At 35.5% G+C, this 18,595-nt stretch overlaps 1 protein-coding gene across 1 annotated transcript in view; it reads right to left on the reverse strand.

Moving 5' to 3' along the window:
* LOC108576664 (calcium-activated potassium channel slowpoke-like) overlaps nucleotides 1-18,595 on the reverse strand; it is a gene marked incomplete at its 5' end in the record, with an annotated part of 179,922 nt that overhangs the window by 84,927 nt on the left and 76,400 nt on the right. Inside the window, 2 exons of the mRNA XM_017939704.1 lie at nucleotides 2,920-3,032; nucleotides 11,718-11,873. Of these exons, the coding sequence (XP_017795193.1) occupies nucleotides 2,920-3,032; nucleotides 11,718-11,873 (269 nt within the window). The remainder of the gene's footprint in view (nucleotides 1-2,919; nucleotides 3,033-11,717; nucleotides 11,874-18,595) is intronic.

Raw genomic sequence — 18,595 nt, forward strand, 5'->3', positions numbered from 1 at the left:
AGTTCCCGCGGCCCTCCCTAGCGCGCCCGACGAGGATCACCGCGGAGGTTTTTAGTGGGTAAGAATCCCACACTACCTTTGTCTCCTATCCCGGGGGGACGGCGGTGTCTTTCTGAAGATTTCCTCCGCGTTAACAAAAAAAAAAAAAGGAAGGTGTTAAATCTGGCGATCGCCAGATGTCGGTAGTTTGTACGACTTTCAGTAACCCCGAAGGGTGTATTATTGTAGGTTGTTGAATTCGTCTTTAAAGTTACTATCAGTTACCGACAAATAAAACATAGCATTTCATTTAAAAAAGTTAAATTGACCTTCGTATCTTATTAACCACTTCAAACAGAATAAAACTATTGTTATTATACTCCGTCCTCCATAAAATTCAGCAACTTTTATAGGAAACATCTTTATGAAATTGTAGTTATAATAGAAATATTTCAGGTGACAAAATTAGGTGAAGCACCTTTTGTTTAATACAGTATTATTATTATTACAGTTAAATACACTATTTCAGCTTAATGTTTACAAAATTATGTAAGGTAAAAATTTGTACTAACTTGAAATTGTAACCTAATATGATATACAAATAAAATATGATACATTTTTTAAATTATTCTTATGTTTATTTAAAATATAAAGCAAAATAGTTAATTGTACCATAGTATTCGAATATTTCTGTATACACTTGGTATAATATGATTCTTAAAGGATTACTATTAACTATTAATATCTTCTTAATTCTTATTGTATAATTTTTTCATTTCTGAAGGTGGCAAAACGTTATCTCTTTCAGATCTTGTATAATAATGTCATTATTATCAATTTCGCTTATAAATGATCTTTACCAACTAACCACATTATCTTTTATATACTATTCTTTTCATAGTTAATAATCATATTTTCCACAAGATGTTTTTAATGACAGGTCATTTTGTCATATATTTTCCCTAATTCTCTGCGTGTACAACTTGCACAGTTTGAAACCTTTTGTTTATAAACGAAGACTACATTTTTTAAGTATGTATTCAAATTTATTAAGTAATGAGTTCTCAAGATCACTGTTTTTGTAGAGCAATGGTGTTTAAAAACAGTGCAGTTAACATTGTTAACTACATGGTACCTCTCAGTACTGTCTAATTTCTTAATTAAGAATGTAATTTTCTAAGTCATGAGGTATTCATTCGTATTTGTATAAATTTTGTAAATTTGTTATATTTCTGTGCTTGTATTTTGTCATGTTGCGCATATTTTAGTGTACTGTTACGACGTTTATTTCACCAGCTTATACATATATCGGTTTTCAGATAACACGTTCAATAATTCTTCCTTTTCAAATTCACAAAGCATAAATGTGTATTTTCATAATAATAGAATCTCAGGAATTAATAGCTTGTTTTCAAAACAGGGGACCTATTATAGCTTTTAAAAGAGAACATAGATAAAATATTCATTCCAAAATAGATAAACGTTTAATGTAAATAGCAACTTTGTTTTTCACTTCTGTGCCCCATATCCATTTTTAAAGTGATTTTTCAATGTTAAAATTCACATTGTGTTTTTTACAATATCTTTAAATTGTCACGAAATCTGCATCAATTTGTATTACTACTTCTACACGTAATTTAAATAAACTGGTGCAAAACTGCTAGAGCAACTTGATTGCCAATACCAGAGAACTGGTTAAAAAATAACAAACGTTATTTGTAAAATAACTGGCTGAACGTGCGTAAAATTCCAAAGATACATAAAAAATACCAATATACCAAACAAAACAAAAACTACGCTAGCCAAAAAGATTCCAGTAGAAAAAGAAACGTTCAAAGGATCAAAAACCGAGGTGATGGGTGACAACTGTAACCGTGTATAGATATACCGGTGTTCTCTGATGGATGAACAACAATTTCGACAGTCAATTCTGGGATCGATTTTGAACAAAAGTGTCTTGTCGCGTTTTGCACGTAGCTCAATAGTTAAATAGATATTGCTAATAAACTTTGACCACTAAAATAATTTTCTTCTCTCCGTAACTGTTAATTTTCTGAATAGATATTGTTGATAAACTTTGACCGCTGAAATAAATTGTTTACCTCAGAAACTATTAATTGTACCGACATGATTCTTTTCATATTCAGAGTTTCAGCTTTGGAAATAATTCTTCTGTTGACACAAGAAATAACAAATGATTTTTCTAACGTACTATTTTCACAACTTGAAAATTATAAATGAATTCTTACTTTACAGTTTTATAGGTAAAATGTTACTTTGAAAAATTTCAAAAAATATAAGATTACCTGAAGCTTTCTCTACAACATACACATACGTATTTTCTGTCCGATTAGTTTAAAAATGAATGTCACAAAGAGTCATTAAACGGTTTGACAACCGAAAATTTACATTTTCAAATAATAAAAATAGTTTTCCGCGCTAATAAAAAATGACTTAGAGAACTCATAGTTTTCCGAATATAGTAAAAGATGAGGAAAATTCCAAGAGGTTCAAATTAATTTGAATTTCTACGACACCTCGATATCGACGAAAATTCGCAACTTTCGTTGACAATATCCCGTTAACCATTCAACTATAAACAAAACATTACAAGGCACTTCGCTTCCGTATCATTCCCAGAATGAGCTGTTAAATTTTTGTTTACCCATCAAGGAACGCTCTTTATATGTATGTACACGCTTTACAAGGGAATATCAAAAATATATAAAAAATGTGTGAGATCAACAAGTGTAAACAGGCAGAGAAACAAAATCTCGCATCATAGTGTCCTTTCGTGTATTTCCGTGTAGATGTCCTGTGTAACTTCATTATGTATTATTACGCGTTACTATATGTTTGTATATATATATATTCTGTATGCATGATGTCGATATTTAAAAAGTTTGCAATGTGAGGTAGCCAATGGCAGCGAGAACTTACTCGCTGGCTTGGGGGAATGTCATCCCGGTAAAGGACGGGGAGAGGGTTTCCGTGTACATCTCGCAGCCCGTGCCCTGCAGGTAATCATTCTGCCACGCCTGAGTATCCGGCGACTGAAACACCAACCAATCAAACCCCACGTCATCAAACCTTTCTAAGTCCACCACGTACTAGCTGAACCTGACACGAGGAGAGACGCTGACTTATGGTCTGCATCTCGTCGTGCAGGCAAACAAGGTCAAATACATTGTTTCGCACGATTATACCACATCAAATAGATATACTCGTCGAGCCGGAAGGTTTACCAAGAGCAAACACTATTTGAAGATCACTTACTACTTATTCTAGTTCTCTGAAAAAAAAACTCTGATCAGCAGTTTTAAGGCAGTTTAAAATCAGTCTACACGTTCTACCTTTTTCTATTTACTCAATTATATCCTGCATCGTTTCTTTCATTTAAGCTCCAGCAAAGTAAGGACGAGAGCCTCTATTGCTGAAAGTACGTTTCTGTTCCTTCCTCGCAGGATAATTAAAATTACTCGCAGATGACATACCCATTAGACATAACAGAAATGCGTAAAGTTGCATGATTCCGAATGAAATGTATCGTAATCGATGATCGTGCAACAACTTTGCAACTCTTGGCGAAGATCGTAGTATGATTTGTATAACACTTCCATCGTATGTACGTAATATTCACCACTATGGCTTTTTGCTAATTTCTCGCAAATTGTTCCTAACAATGATTATCGGTCGACTGCAAGATCTTGTCGTTTGTTGCCTATGATAGGCTGAACTTTATGTTTTTCGTACAAGCACATCTTCGTGCACGACAGAGTTCTAACTTAAAAACCGAAGACGCTGTTTTACCAATACGCATTGCAACAGACACTGCGTGTACCTTCGATACATAAGTGTAGAATCTTCGTTCAAAATGGAACGGATTACTAGTAAAAACGAGATGAGACCTACTAGCTATAGATCCTAGTGCTTACCTATCATCCAGTTGCCGTTAATGCTTGTTGTTAATGCGATTTTTCATTATACGCACGATAAATATTCGTGCAAACCGTGAACCGATACCGAGGAGTGAAACGATCGAATCGATGAATAACAACGATTTTCATTCAGACAAAATGGTCGCAGGTTCCAATGTGCGAAGTAAGTTTGGTATCAAACCTTCTATATTGTATGCATAAGGCAATTTTTGAATTTGAAATGATTTTTTGTAAGTACATACAGTGCGCCTCAATTTCTTCGCGACCGAATTTTGTCAGTATATTCTGTGAGTATAGGTATGAAGAAAATGTTATGTAAACATAGGTCGTTTGAAGCTTTGTTAAAAAGGTTATAATAAAAATACGAAATACGAAGGGGATGGTAGCAAACTTACGGTTACTGTGATACAAGACAAGAATGGCACTGGCAGATTTGCATTCAACGCTTTCAACGATCTCAGATCGTAAACAGAGCTTGCATAAACAGAATAGATGTACACATTGCTGATTTATTCCTATTTTGTATCATAACCGCACATCCGTTACCATTTTCTTCTTTTCTAACTTTTCAATAAAGCTTCAAACGACATATGTTTATGTAACATTTTAATAGAACGCACTGACAAAATTTGATTCGAAAAAACTGGGACACCCTGTATATTTCCACCTTAAAATATTGAACTCCTGCGTATCAGGCATTGTTTATTTCTTAGTTATTGCTGTTTTTCTACATTAAGCAAATATCAAGAAATATTATTAAGCAAATAACTTCAGTAAATGTCATTTCCATTATTATCAGTGTAATGTAAAATTATTAAAATTTTGTCATTGTTTGTCATGGAAAATTAAAGTAAATATATAAATAGCAAATTAGAAACAACAGACTATTTGAATAATAATTTACATAGAATTGCCACTGAATTATTTAATTAATTATCATTGCATGTACAGGGTGACAAGGAAATAGGTGGCCGAACTTTGGTATCTTATTCTACTGTTCCTAAGAATGAGAAAAGGTCGTATAAACATAGGTCCGAAAACTCTTCCGTTCCGAGATATAGACACTTTTCGATTATGATGGAGTATTGTAGGAATGTTTAAAACTTACTTAATGAAATTACTGCATGCTTCACATCGACGTTTCGAAGACTGTCGAAGACGTTCAAAAATTCCTGGTGTATTCCGAATTTCTTCACATGCACCCGGGTTTTGAGTATTTCCAGATCGTTCAAAATGAGAGTAACCTCGCTCTCGGACCGATTCTCGTCCGTTCTGCGCATAGAGAGAGAGAGCGTAGCGGAGGGTAAGACGGAGAAAAACGTAGGCGGTTAAGTGGGGGTTTGAACGTTCTAGTGGTTCTAGCCCTGCCTTCGGCACGTCCCATGCGCGAAACGAGGTTACTCTTATTTTGAACGATGTATATCAATAGTGTTATTATCATAAACTAAACACGCTGCCTCCAATGGCAACAAATGACGACAGCGCTTGAAATTCTACGTCTGACAGCTATTCCAGTGAATTTTCGATGTAAGCAAAAAGAGTCTATATCTCAGAAAGGAAGAGTTTTCGGACCTATATTTATACGACCTTTTTTCATCCTTAGGAACAGTATAATGCGATACCAAAGTTCGACCACCTATTTCTTTATCACCTTGTGTAACGAAGTTGTACATTGAAGAAAAGGGTGAAAAACTAAAGCAGTATTGATATATTGCGTATTTTAAACCGCTCTCTCCCACTTTGTTTTCATTTTTGTGGGAATTATGACGGTGATTCAATGTTCAATCAATATAAACGAAAGAATTTGGTCTTACATTATTAGTATGAACTCTTCAGTTCTATTACAATTAGTAGAGTAATAATCGACAAGAGGAGTTGCACCTGTAGACAGTACTATGATTAAAGGATGAATAGATTAAAGTATTACAAATAAGAACACGCTTGCATAACTGTTTAAAATTTTGCTATAGTCATGGATGGAAAAGAACTTTAAACAGTGTCACGTTATTTGAATATTTTCCGTGATACGTGAATTTGTGTTCAAATCTAAAGCTTCATACGCAGAAATCTTTGGTGGATTTAATTTATCTTTAATCAAGTGTTAGTCATCTTTTTTTTACTATTACCTGTTACTTCTTTATTGTGTATAAGAAACTGCGCCCTGAATCATTTAAGTGTATTTATAATAATTTTCTAACAGCAAGAAAAGTAATAAGATTAAATTTTCAATTTTTCGCGTTATGTCCAATGAAATCATCAATTGTTCGTATCGTTCTGATCCGCGGTATCCGATCGAATTTAAACCGTACGTATACTTTACAGAAAAAGAGATACATGAAAATATAAAAATGATACTAAAGCGATGAGAGGTGGTTTACATCGATTAGGTGTAGAGCACAGATACGACACTATACAGTATATTATAGTTAATACGTTGATGAAATATAGATATATATATGAATATATAGATATAAATATAAATGTAGATGTCAGTGTAGATGTGAGTAGGTGCAGATGTAGATGAAGATGTAGACATAGACGCGGATGTAGTTGTAGATATACAGTCGAGGACAGAAATATATGGACACCCTTCAAAACCGAATAACTTCTTTAGAATTGGACCAAGCGACTTGAGCTCTTTTAAGACGTTAGAAGAATTACTTTACTACCTGACATGTCAAAAAATTTTTGACAAAACTGCTATTAGTCGGAATCGCGAAGAAAATAGCGAAGGTCGCTCTTTATTACTTCTTTATTTGAGCCCAAAATGAAAATTGAAAAAATACGTTTTGTAGATTTAGAGAAACAAGCGACAGGCATCGAAAGATGTAGGAATTTTTAGATTTATTACAGTTGTAGGCCGAAAGTCGTGGCCGTGGCCTCCTTCTGCGAAGGAGTTATGTCGCAGAAGGAGGCCGCGGAGAGGGTTCGGGAGAGGAACGACCCTCTCCGCCGAAGAAGGCGGTGCGGGCAACGCAGAACTCGGGGCGCAAGCCATGGCGCGGTGGGGCTCCGGTAGTGTTCGCTACGCGAGAGCCCGGGGTCCCACCGACGCGCCCGAGGAGGGTCGCCGTGGGGGTTTTAGCCGGTAAGAGTCCGGAACTACCCCGCCCCCCTCCCCAGGGGGCGGGGTGTCGGTGAGGATTTCCTCCACGTAAAAAAAAAGGCCGAAAGTCGTGAGAAACTGCAATTTTCATCGTATTTAACCGTTTGTAGCCCATAACAACTTTCCAGCACGTATATAGCTGATATAAATCTACGAAACGTATTTTTAAATTTTCATTACGGGCTCAGATGAAGAACTTATAAAAAGCGACTTTGCAATTTTTAAAAAATCTTTTTTACACATCATATAGTGAACTAATCTTTCTAACTTTTTAAGAAAGCTCCAGTCGTTTGGTCCAATTTTCAAAAAGTTATTCTGTTTTCAAGGGTGTCCACATATTTCTGTCCCTGAGTGTAGGTGTAGATGTCGATGTAAATGTAGATTAGATTTAGATTGGATGTAGATGTAGGTGTAGGTGTAGATGTAATCCATATAATGTTCATAGCAGAGTGGAGCGTAGTGAAAGACACAGGCGAGGCGAAGCTTCATCCGTTTTCTTCCGATTCAAGAGACTATGGACCCTTCTCGAGTGATTCCGTCGTCGTTAACGCGAAAAGAGTGCGAAATAGTCGACAAAATCTATGTACTTCTAACAATAAGATGCGGATTACTACAGTGAAAAGTTTCAAACGAACTACGTATATACTTTCCAGAAACGGTCTTTTTACCCGAGACGTTCGATCATTAAAGTGTACGCGAAAAAAGTTCTTCTGTATCTTCGACTACCGCTATAACCATCCTGTTATTCGCATTTTCGATAAAACAGTTTCCATCCCCCCGCTTCCGAAATTTCAAGACAAACTTTCCTGTACAGTATCTAATGACGAAGCGGCACATACTATAATGATTCGTAATATTAATTCATTTATGAAAGTATGGATTAAGCAAAAATTACCGTCCTTGTGAATCACATGAATCATGTAAATTATAAACAGGATTGTTACTGTGAATATGAAGATTTTGTCAGAATACAAAACTTCCAAACGCAAGGAACATGTAGGTGGTATTTTAAGGAATAACATATTCCTTTCTACATTTCTAGAACTCACCTTAAACAAATGAAACTAACTTCTAGCAACTTTTTTCATTTTTAATTTAATTTTAATATATCTACGCAAACAAAGAATGAAGTTTTCCTTCACTTAGTTAGTTTATTTGCTCAGTTACTCAAATATTTGTCAGAAATTTGAAAAGGAATTCTTTAGTATTGTCTCAATATATAGAAATTAATAATAATACATTCTGTTCATTTGAAATATACAGGGTGTCTCATTCCACTCGATCCTCTCGAATATCTTCGAAACTACAAATTTCCGGAAAAATACTTAACAGGGTTAATAGATCATTTAGAGATCGAACAATTTTCAATCCTCATTTGGGCTGACGTGTGTACTTCAGAATACTAACTTAAAGCAGATAAATATCGTATTGCTATGTGCCACTTTACAAGACTAAAAAAATATTTTCTAAACTAACATCTGTTCAACATAAACAGCTTAATACATTGTAAGAAATGCAAGATTTCGGCGGCGAAGTGGTGGCCTGGGCTTTGTCACCCAGGAAGAGAAAGCGCGCGGGTACCTGAGGGTGCCATAAAGTAAGCCCTTTCCAACGGTTTTCCGGAGCAACGCGGGATACGACGCGGAGATGGACACTTTGGAAATAGCCGTCGAGCGAGACGGACACCGAAGCACTTAGCAGTCGCTTATCACTACACTTTAATACATTTTTGGTTAATACCCTATCCTGTGTTAAATTTACTTAAGTTGTGCTGACAACATTCTACAGGAAATGTAGAGCTGCGTCCCCTAATGTCTTCAAACATTAGTTTCATTTAAAAATAAAGTTGACCCATATTTGACCTTCACTCCCCCTCGAAGTCATTCAACTTTTATCGAAAACATTTTTCCGTATTGTTGTAGTATCGAAGATATTTGTGTGGATCGTTTTTTAAATGGGTCACCATTTTATCTTACAAAAAGAAAAACATAATTTGGATTTCTTTTCCATGAGACCTTATTAACTGAAATAGGAGTTACGAGATAAATAAAAAGCGACAATTCCATTCATCTGTTAATGTTAACTACTTGCGAGCACAACTCGTTATTAATTATGTACGGTGGTCGTGAAAAAGTGTCCATAACTTGAACAGATTATAATACTCACCGAGAGGAGTGAAAAATGTCTAGTCAATATAGGTCCTAACATAAATCCTTTCGACGTAAAATCAACTTTCATTTTTATTAGATTATTAGATCAACTTATATTTTTAGCAGAGAAAATAGCACATAAATAATATGTACATTGTTTTATTTAGAAGCATAACATTTACCATTAGTACTGTTTAGTCGTCCTATTAGATTTACGGCGTTTTCCAGGCACGGATCTGGAAATTATTCGGTCCTTCGCAGCAGTTGTAAATTTGGGAGGCCATCGAGCACTTTAACGTTCATTTAGAAGTTCGATGCTTTTCTTCTCGTAGCTCTCGTCCACATCTGTTTGTTATATTTTAACTTCTCGGGTTTTTGGTCTCCACTTTGGTATGTTTCTGTTAGCGACGAAGCGCTGCCCAGACTTATTACCTGCTGCGTTTATTGCTTCGAGACACGCGACTTTCCGCGCGCGTCACTCAAGGGTGCGGACGACACTTGAGAGTGACCGTTGACTTGGGTGCGTTCCTTTAGTTCGTTCTTTGTTTAATAGTTTGCCAATCGCGTATAGTCAACCACCTCCCTTGTCGAAGTCGAAATTGTAATAACCAATCCGCGTGTCTCACCCCCGCCGAATGTATCCTGACCGAGGTATCTTCGAACTTTTTCTGAGACCTCGAAATCAGAATCCATTCGGCTAGCAACAAGCAACATTGAAATCTTCCGGAAACCAAACACGAGCATATTAGTTAGTCTCCCGGGAGTGGTCCTTCGAATTGTAATTAGTCGGCACAAACGTGCAAATTCAGCAAAACTCGAAAGATCGCAAGATCATCGCGAGTAGACTAAACAAGTACAAAGAAAAACAATGTTCACTCATTTATTAATAATTAACAGATATTTTCCATTACTAGCTAACTTGCATTTGCTTTTGGAGCCTTGTTCGCAGACATTTCGCTGAATTCTTAAACACTGTACGGAAATTCTTTTCACCTCATTTCGGGTACATTACTTTTTCCTTAATTCAATTGTTCACAAATGAATGTGAATCATTTATCTTTGTACTAATAGTAAACGTTATGTTCCTAAATAAAATAATGTAAATATTATTTATTTACTACCTTTTTTTGCTGAAACGATACAACGCTAAATAAATTCTAATGAGGTATGCGTAATGTAGATGTATTAAAGAATTAGTTTACAATTACAAACAAGCGAGACACCTTATTAGTGACAAGTTATACAACTGCAGATGTATGCACTAATTGATGCGTAACGTACAGCAAAGTACGAAAGTAGGTTTTGATAATTTTGAAATTTTCTAATACTGTAAACAACTTAAGATTACTTTACACGTGTAAATTAACGTATCTAGTTTGATGGAAGTTTCATGATTTAATTTTTTGCTTTTTTATCGAAGTTTTTCCGTTTACTATTTTACTATTATAATACTTGGTCAGAGTTCTACATATATCGTAATATAGTTTACCGTAATAGAGATATTTCAGACGAACAGAATTATTCAGCCATATTATGCCAATATTTAGTTCCGTGAAACGATATTTGCGTTTAATTTAAAGCATACGGCACGCTTAAGAAAATGAATACTGAGCAGTGATATGTTAGTACTTTTCATGTTAGCCAATAATGAAGTAGAAAAATGACAAAACACGTTTTTAAGACAAACGCTCGTACGAATCTGAGGAGCAAAGAAGTGCATAAATTGTCTCTGTTTCAGATTGAATCTTCCACATATTCCTCGAGTTTACCAAGTTGTCGATCGTTCGAAACGAGGATACTTTCTTATTAGTAATTATTGGGGTAAAATAATTCGGCTGAAGTAAGGGAAAACCGATTAGCTCGTATATGAGTCGATAACGTAAATATTGCATTTGGGGGGCTTATTAATGGGAAGTGAAGAGATATTTATAACGGTACAACACAAACGAGCGGAACCACAGATCTTGTCTCTTGAATCAGATATGCAGGTATCTGTTGGCTGTTGGATTGGTCATGGACCGACTTACTCAGTGGCTTTGGCAAAGGGCATTCCAATGAAGGTAGAGCTCAGTGTTTCAGTGTACATCTCCATTCCAGTTCCACGCAGGTAGTCATTCTGCCAAGCCTGCATATCGGGTGACTGGTACCAATCAACCAACCATTTCTAAATTACACATACTCCTATGCATGTACGGATTCTCGTGTTTGTCCACAGTGAAACGACCGTGTAGCATTCTAGCAACTCATTTTTTCTATGCAATGAGTTTCGAACTCGAATCAATACGCGCGCAGTTTAATAGAGCCAATGGACAATGGTTCTCGAGCGGTTGACGTACGTTTCAAGGTGATCAACTTCAACGAAGGAACGAGAGTGTTTCACCTGACTATTGTTTCTCTGAAATAACGACCGACGCAGAGAGAGCATAGAACGTACGCGATCACTGTGAACAGCTCAGTGGTGAAAACCTAAGGAACCTTGTTCACACATGCATAGATGAAAAAACAATAAATTTTTTGTCTGCCGTAGGACGACATTCTACTGACCGTCTTAAAGGAACGCATAGCAAAGAGATTGGCCATCATCGTGCTGAAACCCGGTGCAAGACAGGACTGTGCGATGAAACCCAGCTTCAATTCGGCTAGGCAGATTACGTCGTCGCCCTGTTTCCAGTCCCATGATGGAATGTTTAATAAGTAGGCCTACGACATCAAGTTGCAAGTTATACTCTTGTTATAGGATTGCGTCGAATGTAATAACTTTTCAAGATACCTGAGTACATTTTAATATTCCACGCTGGCACAAATTTAAACCGTTCAAAATCGCTTTTCGCATGAGTTTATTGTATTTTCATATTTGACACATTTATAGATTCTAGGATGTTCGTTGTTTTTCTTGTACATCTGTACTACATATATCTACTATTAGGTTGTTCGAAAGTTGAATTCAAATAATCATAACTTCGCCAAAAGTTAACATACTTATTCAAAATAAGAACCACGACAATTGATGTACCATTGCCAATGTTTCACTAATTTATTTATGCCATGTACAAAAAAACTACCAGGTTTGGAACGAGGTCTTTGTCGAAAACAAGGTTCACGAAGGCCTGTTCCATATCGCGTCCATTTCGAAATGCTTTCTCTTTGACAAAATGGTCAAAATGTTTGAACAGGTGATTATTTGCTGCAGAAAGGTCCAGAGTACAGAATGAATGTTGTGGAGTCTTATATTCTAGTTCATTTAACTTCTGTAATTAACACTGTAATCAATGTTGACAAGTGCTGGACCAATAACGGACAGCTTTTGATGTATTGCACTAAGATCATTGCAGTACTTATTTACCGTAATTGTTTCTCCCTTTTACAAAAAATTAGGGTGAGCAATTCCGTCAACAGATCACCAAACAGATAGCATTATCATGTGTGGATGTGCTTTAGGTGATTCGTTAAGATCCAATCACAGTTCAGATCTTTTCCGATTATCATAAGTACCTAATTTTCATCGTAGGTTATAATATTATCAAGAAAATAGTTTTTAATGTTCCGCAGAATATGGGAAGACCAAATGAATGCACGAAGCATTCGCTGATGACACTGGTCAACATGATTTTTGTCACAAAGAATATTTACACTGACACTTATGTCTTTTCCGATGCTTCGTTCGAATCTGCAATCAGATTTTTCCATTGCCCATAGTTTCTATGTTATAATGCTTTGTATAATTTGTGCTTAGTGTATTCAGTAAAATGAAATCCTAATAGTAAAGAATTTTATTATGTACAGGGCAAATTATAATTTTATTATATCAAAATCTGGATGTCATAAGTTATGAACATGGTGAGCGATTTCATCAGGACATTTCGTACATGGAAAAGCGATACTAAGGCAAATACTGCTGGACACTCAAACGGGATGTTCCTCGAGCAAAATATTCCAGGAAATCAACAAATACTTACTACATTTTAGGTAATGTTCTAAAATATATGTAGGAACCGACGACGGAAAAATATTGAGGGAGCCCAAACGGGAATCGAACCGGAGACCTTCGGCTTATTAAGCCAAGGCTTTGCGCGCTACGCCAACCACTCCCTCTGTATTGTCCTGTGCCGGTTTCCCATTTTTTGGTATAGAGGCCCCCGATACTACACTCGGCCATCCTGAACTGACATTCGCCCTCGAATGTCTTCATTGCAACACAACTCGATAAATTCAACACTTTTCGGGTACACTCCCTCACACAGTGGCACACAGCTGAAAACGTCGCAATTTGGGAGACGTGCAACCCTCCAGATAATGTTTTCATCTCACAGCGCCTGGCTTCGTGCAGCCGTAAAAGATGCCCTCCATCCCGGACGAGCTCCCATATGTAGGAACCGACGACGGAAAAATATTGAGGGACCCAACACGGGAATCGAACCCGAGACCTTCGGCTTAGCAAGCCAAGGTTTTTGCGCGCTATGCCAACCACTCCCTCTGTATTGTCCCGTGCCGGTTTCCTATTTTTGGGTATGGAGGCCCCGATACTGCATATATAGGATTATATGAGTTAGTATAAAAAGTACTATCACAATCACACATTAAACCTTGTGTGACAAAAAAAGAGTAAAATTTTGTAGACCAGTATTATAGCATAGCTTTTGCGGAGCGCACTTATCCATTTTCTTTGTCATGCCTACGATTTGTAAATGGCATAAATAAATTAGTAACATATTGGTAAAAATGTATCGATCATAATCGTTCTTATCTTGAATAAATATGTTAACTTTTGACGAAGTTATGATTATTTAAATTCAGACGTCGAAATTCGACATGACTTTCCAAACGACCTAATATATTGCATTTTGTACTATTTTATATTATCTTCATCTTCCTTAGAAAGCATTCATTAATATATTATGTAAGTTTCAAACTGCTGCAATTGAAACAAAGTAAGTAAATAAACCACAGGTGATAAATAATGAAGTTTAGTTCTCGATAATTTTGAACGGTTGAAACTCATGATCTATATTTTAGTACACACATATTATATATTACAATAGAGCCATGTTAATTACAAGTCAGGCGGATTTGTTTTGACGAAAGTTACTTCTATCATTTCTCAAAAGCGATTGAAACGCACAATCGTTTAGGACACTTGTGTTCAATTTGTGCTTTAACTAACCACACGATAAGTTATCGTTCTGTTGTACAGTCAATGGAATCAATATAGTGAAGTGGTAAATTATAGCATTAAGGTCGGTTTGTATTATCCGTTCAGATACGGAACAGTTCCGTTTAGGTAAACATTATTCTAGGTAATAAGATGCGACTGTTTATACGAGGTACTATCAAAAAGAAACCGGAGTGATTTTATAAGTTTTATTAATCAATCAAGCTAAATTTGGTTTTCGTCCCCGTCGAAACAATTCCCTCCTGCATTGGTACAGCGATCCCATCGATTCTGCCATGCCTATGATTTTTGGAAATCATTTCCCACAACCGCGTCAAGCACCTGTTGCGATTTAACTTGTCTCTTCCACAGTGTCGAAACGCCGCTTTTTGAGCTTTAATTTCATTTTTGGGAATGGAAAGAAGTCACAATGGGCTACTCTATGCAAATTTCGAGTGATAATTTGAATAAAAACATAAAACACATAAATTATCTCTACATCATGAATATTTTACAAATATTTGTTTCGTGTAGATATTGTTTTCATTGTGTTCGTTAAAGAAGAAGATCGCTACATTTACCTTAAAAATGAATTGCAATTATTCATCAATGTTTAAGGATATTAGAAATGTCTACAAACTACAAAGTTACTACAAAGTTATTAAAATAAGAAACAAATGTTAAAAATTGGTATGCATTAGGTGTATAAACCCATACTTGCAATTGATTGTGCACGAGCGAATGAAGTTTGATCGCGTCGTATTTTTATATCTAATTTTCACCCTTTTGGTTGATCTTCCAACAACTCTGTATACGATATACATAATTTTTTGCATGCAGATAATGAAGTATATCCTAATGGAATTACTTTTAATGTAGAAGTTGAAAATCCCAGCCAGGTCAGGTAATACAAAAGTTTAATAAATTATTTCTCTACATCAGGGGTTCCCAAAGTGCGGCCCGCAAACCCTAGAAATGCGGCCCGCGATGGCAGATCAGCCCCGATCTTGAATTTACAGAGATAATTTACATCTTTCCAAAAAACTAAATAAATTTTATCATATTATAATTAAAAATTGTTCAGTTAAAAAAACAGTAAATTTTATATGTAATACATCTTGTTATTATATAGATTGTATATATTTTGTTGTCTTAATGTCCCGCCAAATATTTTGGAATTTACAATTTGGCACACCTAGGCAAAACTTTGGGAACCCCTGCTCTACATCACTACAGAAACGGAATAAAATATATATGTTCTTTTCCATGTATCAGTATCAAATAATAGTTGCACCAAATTTTGTTATTAATTTTTTTCATTTATTGATTTTACCAAATTAAAAAATATAATACCAATATTTTGTAGCATGTAGAAATGAAGTTGTTACGTCTCGTACATCGCAATTTGCAGTACGAATTTCGTAGGGTCGTAAATCTCTGTTACGTTCAATCACGATGATGTACCGAGACGTTGACTGATGTGAAATTAATCACACAAGACACGTTGAAAATAGGGTCGAGTAACTGACACCCGGTGCGATTTCTCAAGGCAATTGTTATAATTGAAACTTAGCGAAATATATGTACAATGTTCGTGTTACGTGTTGTGTAATTGCGAGTTATTTTTGAGTTCTGATAATTCTGCTGTGGATCCGTCTGTGTTCGTGCTTTTGCAAACATAGCAGAAATTGCTTGTTTGCTGAATGTAAATTGTGTGCGCCCTGTTTTTCGATTGGTGTGTCTTTGTGTGTGGTTGTATGGTTCTTAAATTTGAGAGAAAGAAATTTGTTGTCAAAAATTCCACGGTATTGTTTGACTTTTGGACGTCAGAGAAGAGTACTTTTTACTGTCATCTGTGCTAGATTCGAATTTTGCCGGAATCAAAAGAGTGTTGATAACTTGAATATAGCAATTACCATAATTCGCAGGACTAGCACAAATTGAACGCAATTTTTGCATTTTGAATAACTTGTATCTTAGAAATAAAAGAGAGTTTTTCCTTATTACTTTCTGAGGATGCGTTGGATGCTTTTTCCTACAACTAAAAACAAAATTTTATATAAAATTTAGAATACAATGCATAGGTTCTCCTTGTCGGAGGTAATATACAGGGTGAGTCACTTAAGACCAGAATCTGAAATATCTTCGAAAATGGCGATTGTACCGAAAAATATTTTAGAAAATAGTCGAGTGTGTCAACAGGAACATAATTTAATGTGATTAGTTTTTTTTAGGTGGACGCGTGAGAGGGCATATGAAAGTCAAATTAATTTTTTTTAAATAGAATCGTTTAATTTTTAATGCATTAATCGATTCAGCTCGCCATTCCCTATAAAAAAGACAATCTTCGACATTCTAGTGTTTCAATGTAAATTTCGATGGTAATCACGCACATTGTTAAATCATCTGAAGGTCAACATATTATAATTACACATAAAATGATATAAATAGATTCGATTCATTACCCTCTATCACTTGGTAGAAAAAAAATTTCGTGTCATTAAGAAAAACAGATGCAAATAGGTGTATCAGTACCATTTTGCAATACTGAAATTAAAATATCACCTAAACTAATGGTTCTTTTAACATAAATAGCCCAATACTTTTTTTTTATGTAGAATGATTAGCTGAATCGATTAATGCATTAAAAAATATACGGTTCTATTTAACCCTTATACAGAAATTTGGTCAATTTGACTCAAAATCAAATCACAAATACTTTTTCCTTTGTTATTAAATGTATCGTCAGACCTAAAATTTCATTTAATTTGGACTGAATATCTAATAAACATTAACAATGTCTACAAAAGAGAACAAAATTTGTACGATTTCTTTAATGAAAACCAATTATATTTTTCCTGTAACTTCATAAATTCCATACAGGGTTAAAAAACAAAGACCTTCATATCTCATCTACGTGTCCACCTAAGAAAAAACTAATTACATCAAATGATGTTCCTCTTGACACTATTCAACTTTTGCCTGAAATATTTTTCGGTGTAATTGAATTTCGAAGATATTTCAGGTTCTAGTCTTAGGTAACTCACCCTGTATGTGTAATACATAAATATATTGCCCAAAATATTCTAATTTATCATGTCAGGATTAACTGTTGTCAACCAAATATTAATCATTTTAATCGTAATAAAATTTCAAGTACGGACAAGAATATTTCTATCGACTGAAAATATAAAAATATATTTTTATCGAGATAAAATAAAAAAACATGGAAATTTTATTTTTCGTATACCGAAGCAAGGACTAGGTTGTTTGCTCGTTTACGTTTCTCGTTGATGTATTTCGACAACATGTAGTTGGTACGAGCCAACTTGTGGAGTGGAAACTTGTTAAGGCATTGTTAACTCGAGTCGCCTGGTTCAAGTTGCGTTAATTGAACTTGGCTCTATTGTAATTAACCGTTCTCTGAATTTTTTGTTTACCGTGGGCTTCGTTTGCTACGACATATATGTAGCTCCATTTCATAGTTATAAGAGAAGTTAATGAAATCAACATCTAAATCCGAATAAACTTTATACGCAATGTTACCTTTGCTTTCCTCCTTTTTACGAATTCAAGATATTACTTAAACAAAAAGTTCAAGATAACAGTTGAATAAAATCGAATGACAAAGTATCTTAATAGTATAATACAGCAAATACGGGTCACGATATAGCGAGGTCGTGAAAATCGGTCAGGAGTTAAAGTAATCATGTTTCGGGTGTAGAGACAATCGAATTGATATTAGTTGAAAAAATATTTAACCTTTTAACTACGAACCACTCGTCTCAGAGACGAGTCTAAATTTTTATTTCACTGTTGCAACTACAGCGGAGAGTTCTAGAAGCTCTTACAACTTATAACTATCATAGAAATATGAGCAGTTAAGGACTTGGAATCTCGGCCAGGGTCATACGAAGAAATGTTTCAAACCCGCTAGTAGCTTTACCGTTTAAGTGAGTTTTATGGAACATTAATTGCTATTCAGACACAGGAAAAAACTCCAAATATTCCAAATAGTAATTAACATTTTCAGATTTTCCACTTGTAAATGAAATACTGTTAGTCATAAGTTGTCGTTGTTCTATTGCGCGAAATTCCAAAACGGTATAGGTACAGTGTAGGTATAGTCAATGGACATTGCGGGGGCGGCGAGCGAGGCATGACGCCCGCAACGACCCGTCCCCGGGGCGTGTAATACGCCGCGGAGTAAGGCGGCGGCGCTGAGCGAGAACAGCGCCGCTGCAGTGGGCGGGGAAGTAAAACCCCGCAGCCC

The sequence above is a fragment of the Habropoda laboriosa genome, unplaced genomic scaffold (assembly GCF_001263275.1).
Source record: "Habropoda laboriosa isolate 0110345459 unplaced genomic scaffold, ASM126327v1 scaffold472, whole genome shotgun sequence".
Classification (NCBI taxonomy): Eukaryota; Metazoa; Arthropoda; class Insecta; order Hymenoptera; family Apidae; genus Habropoda; species Habropoda laboriosa.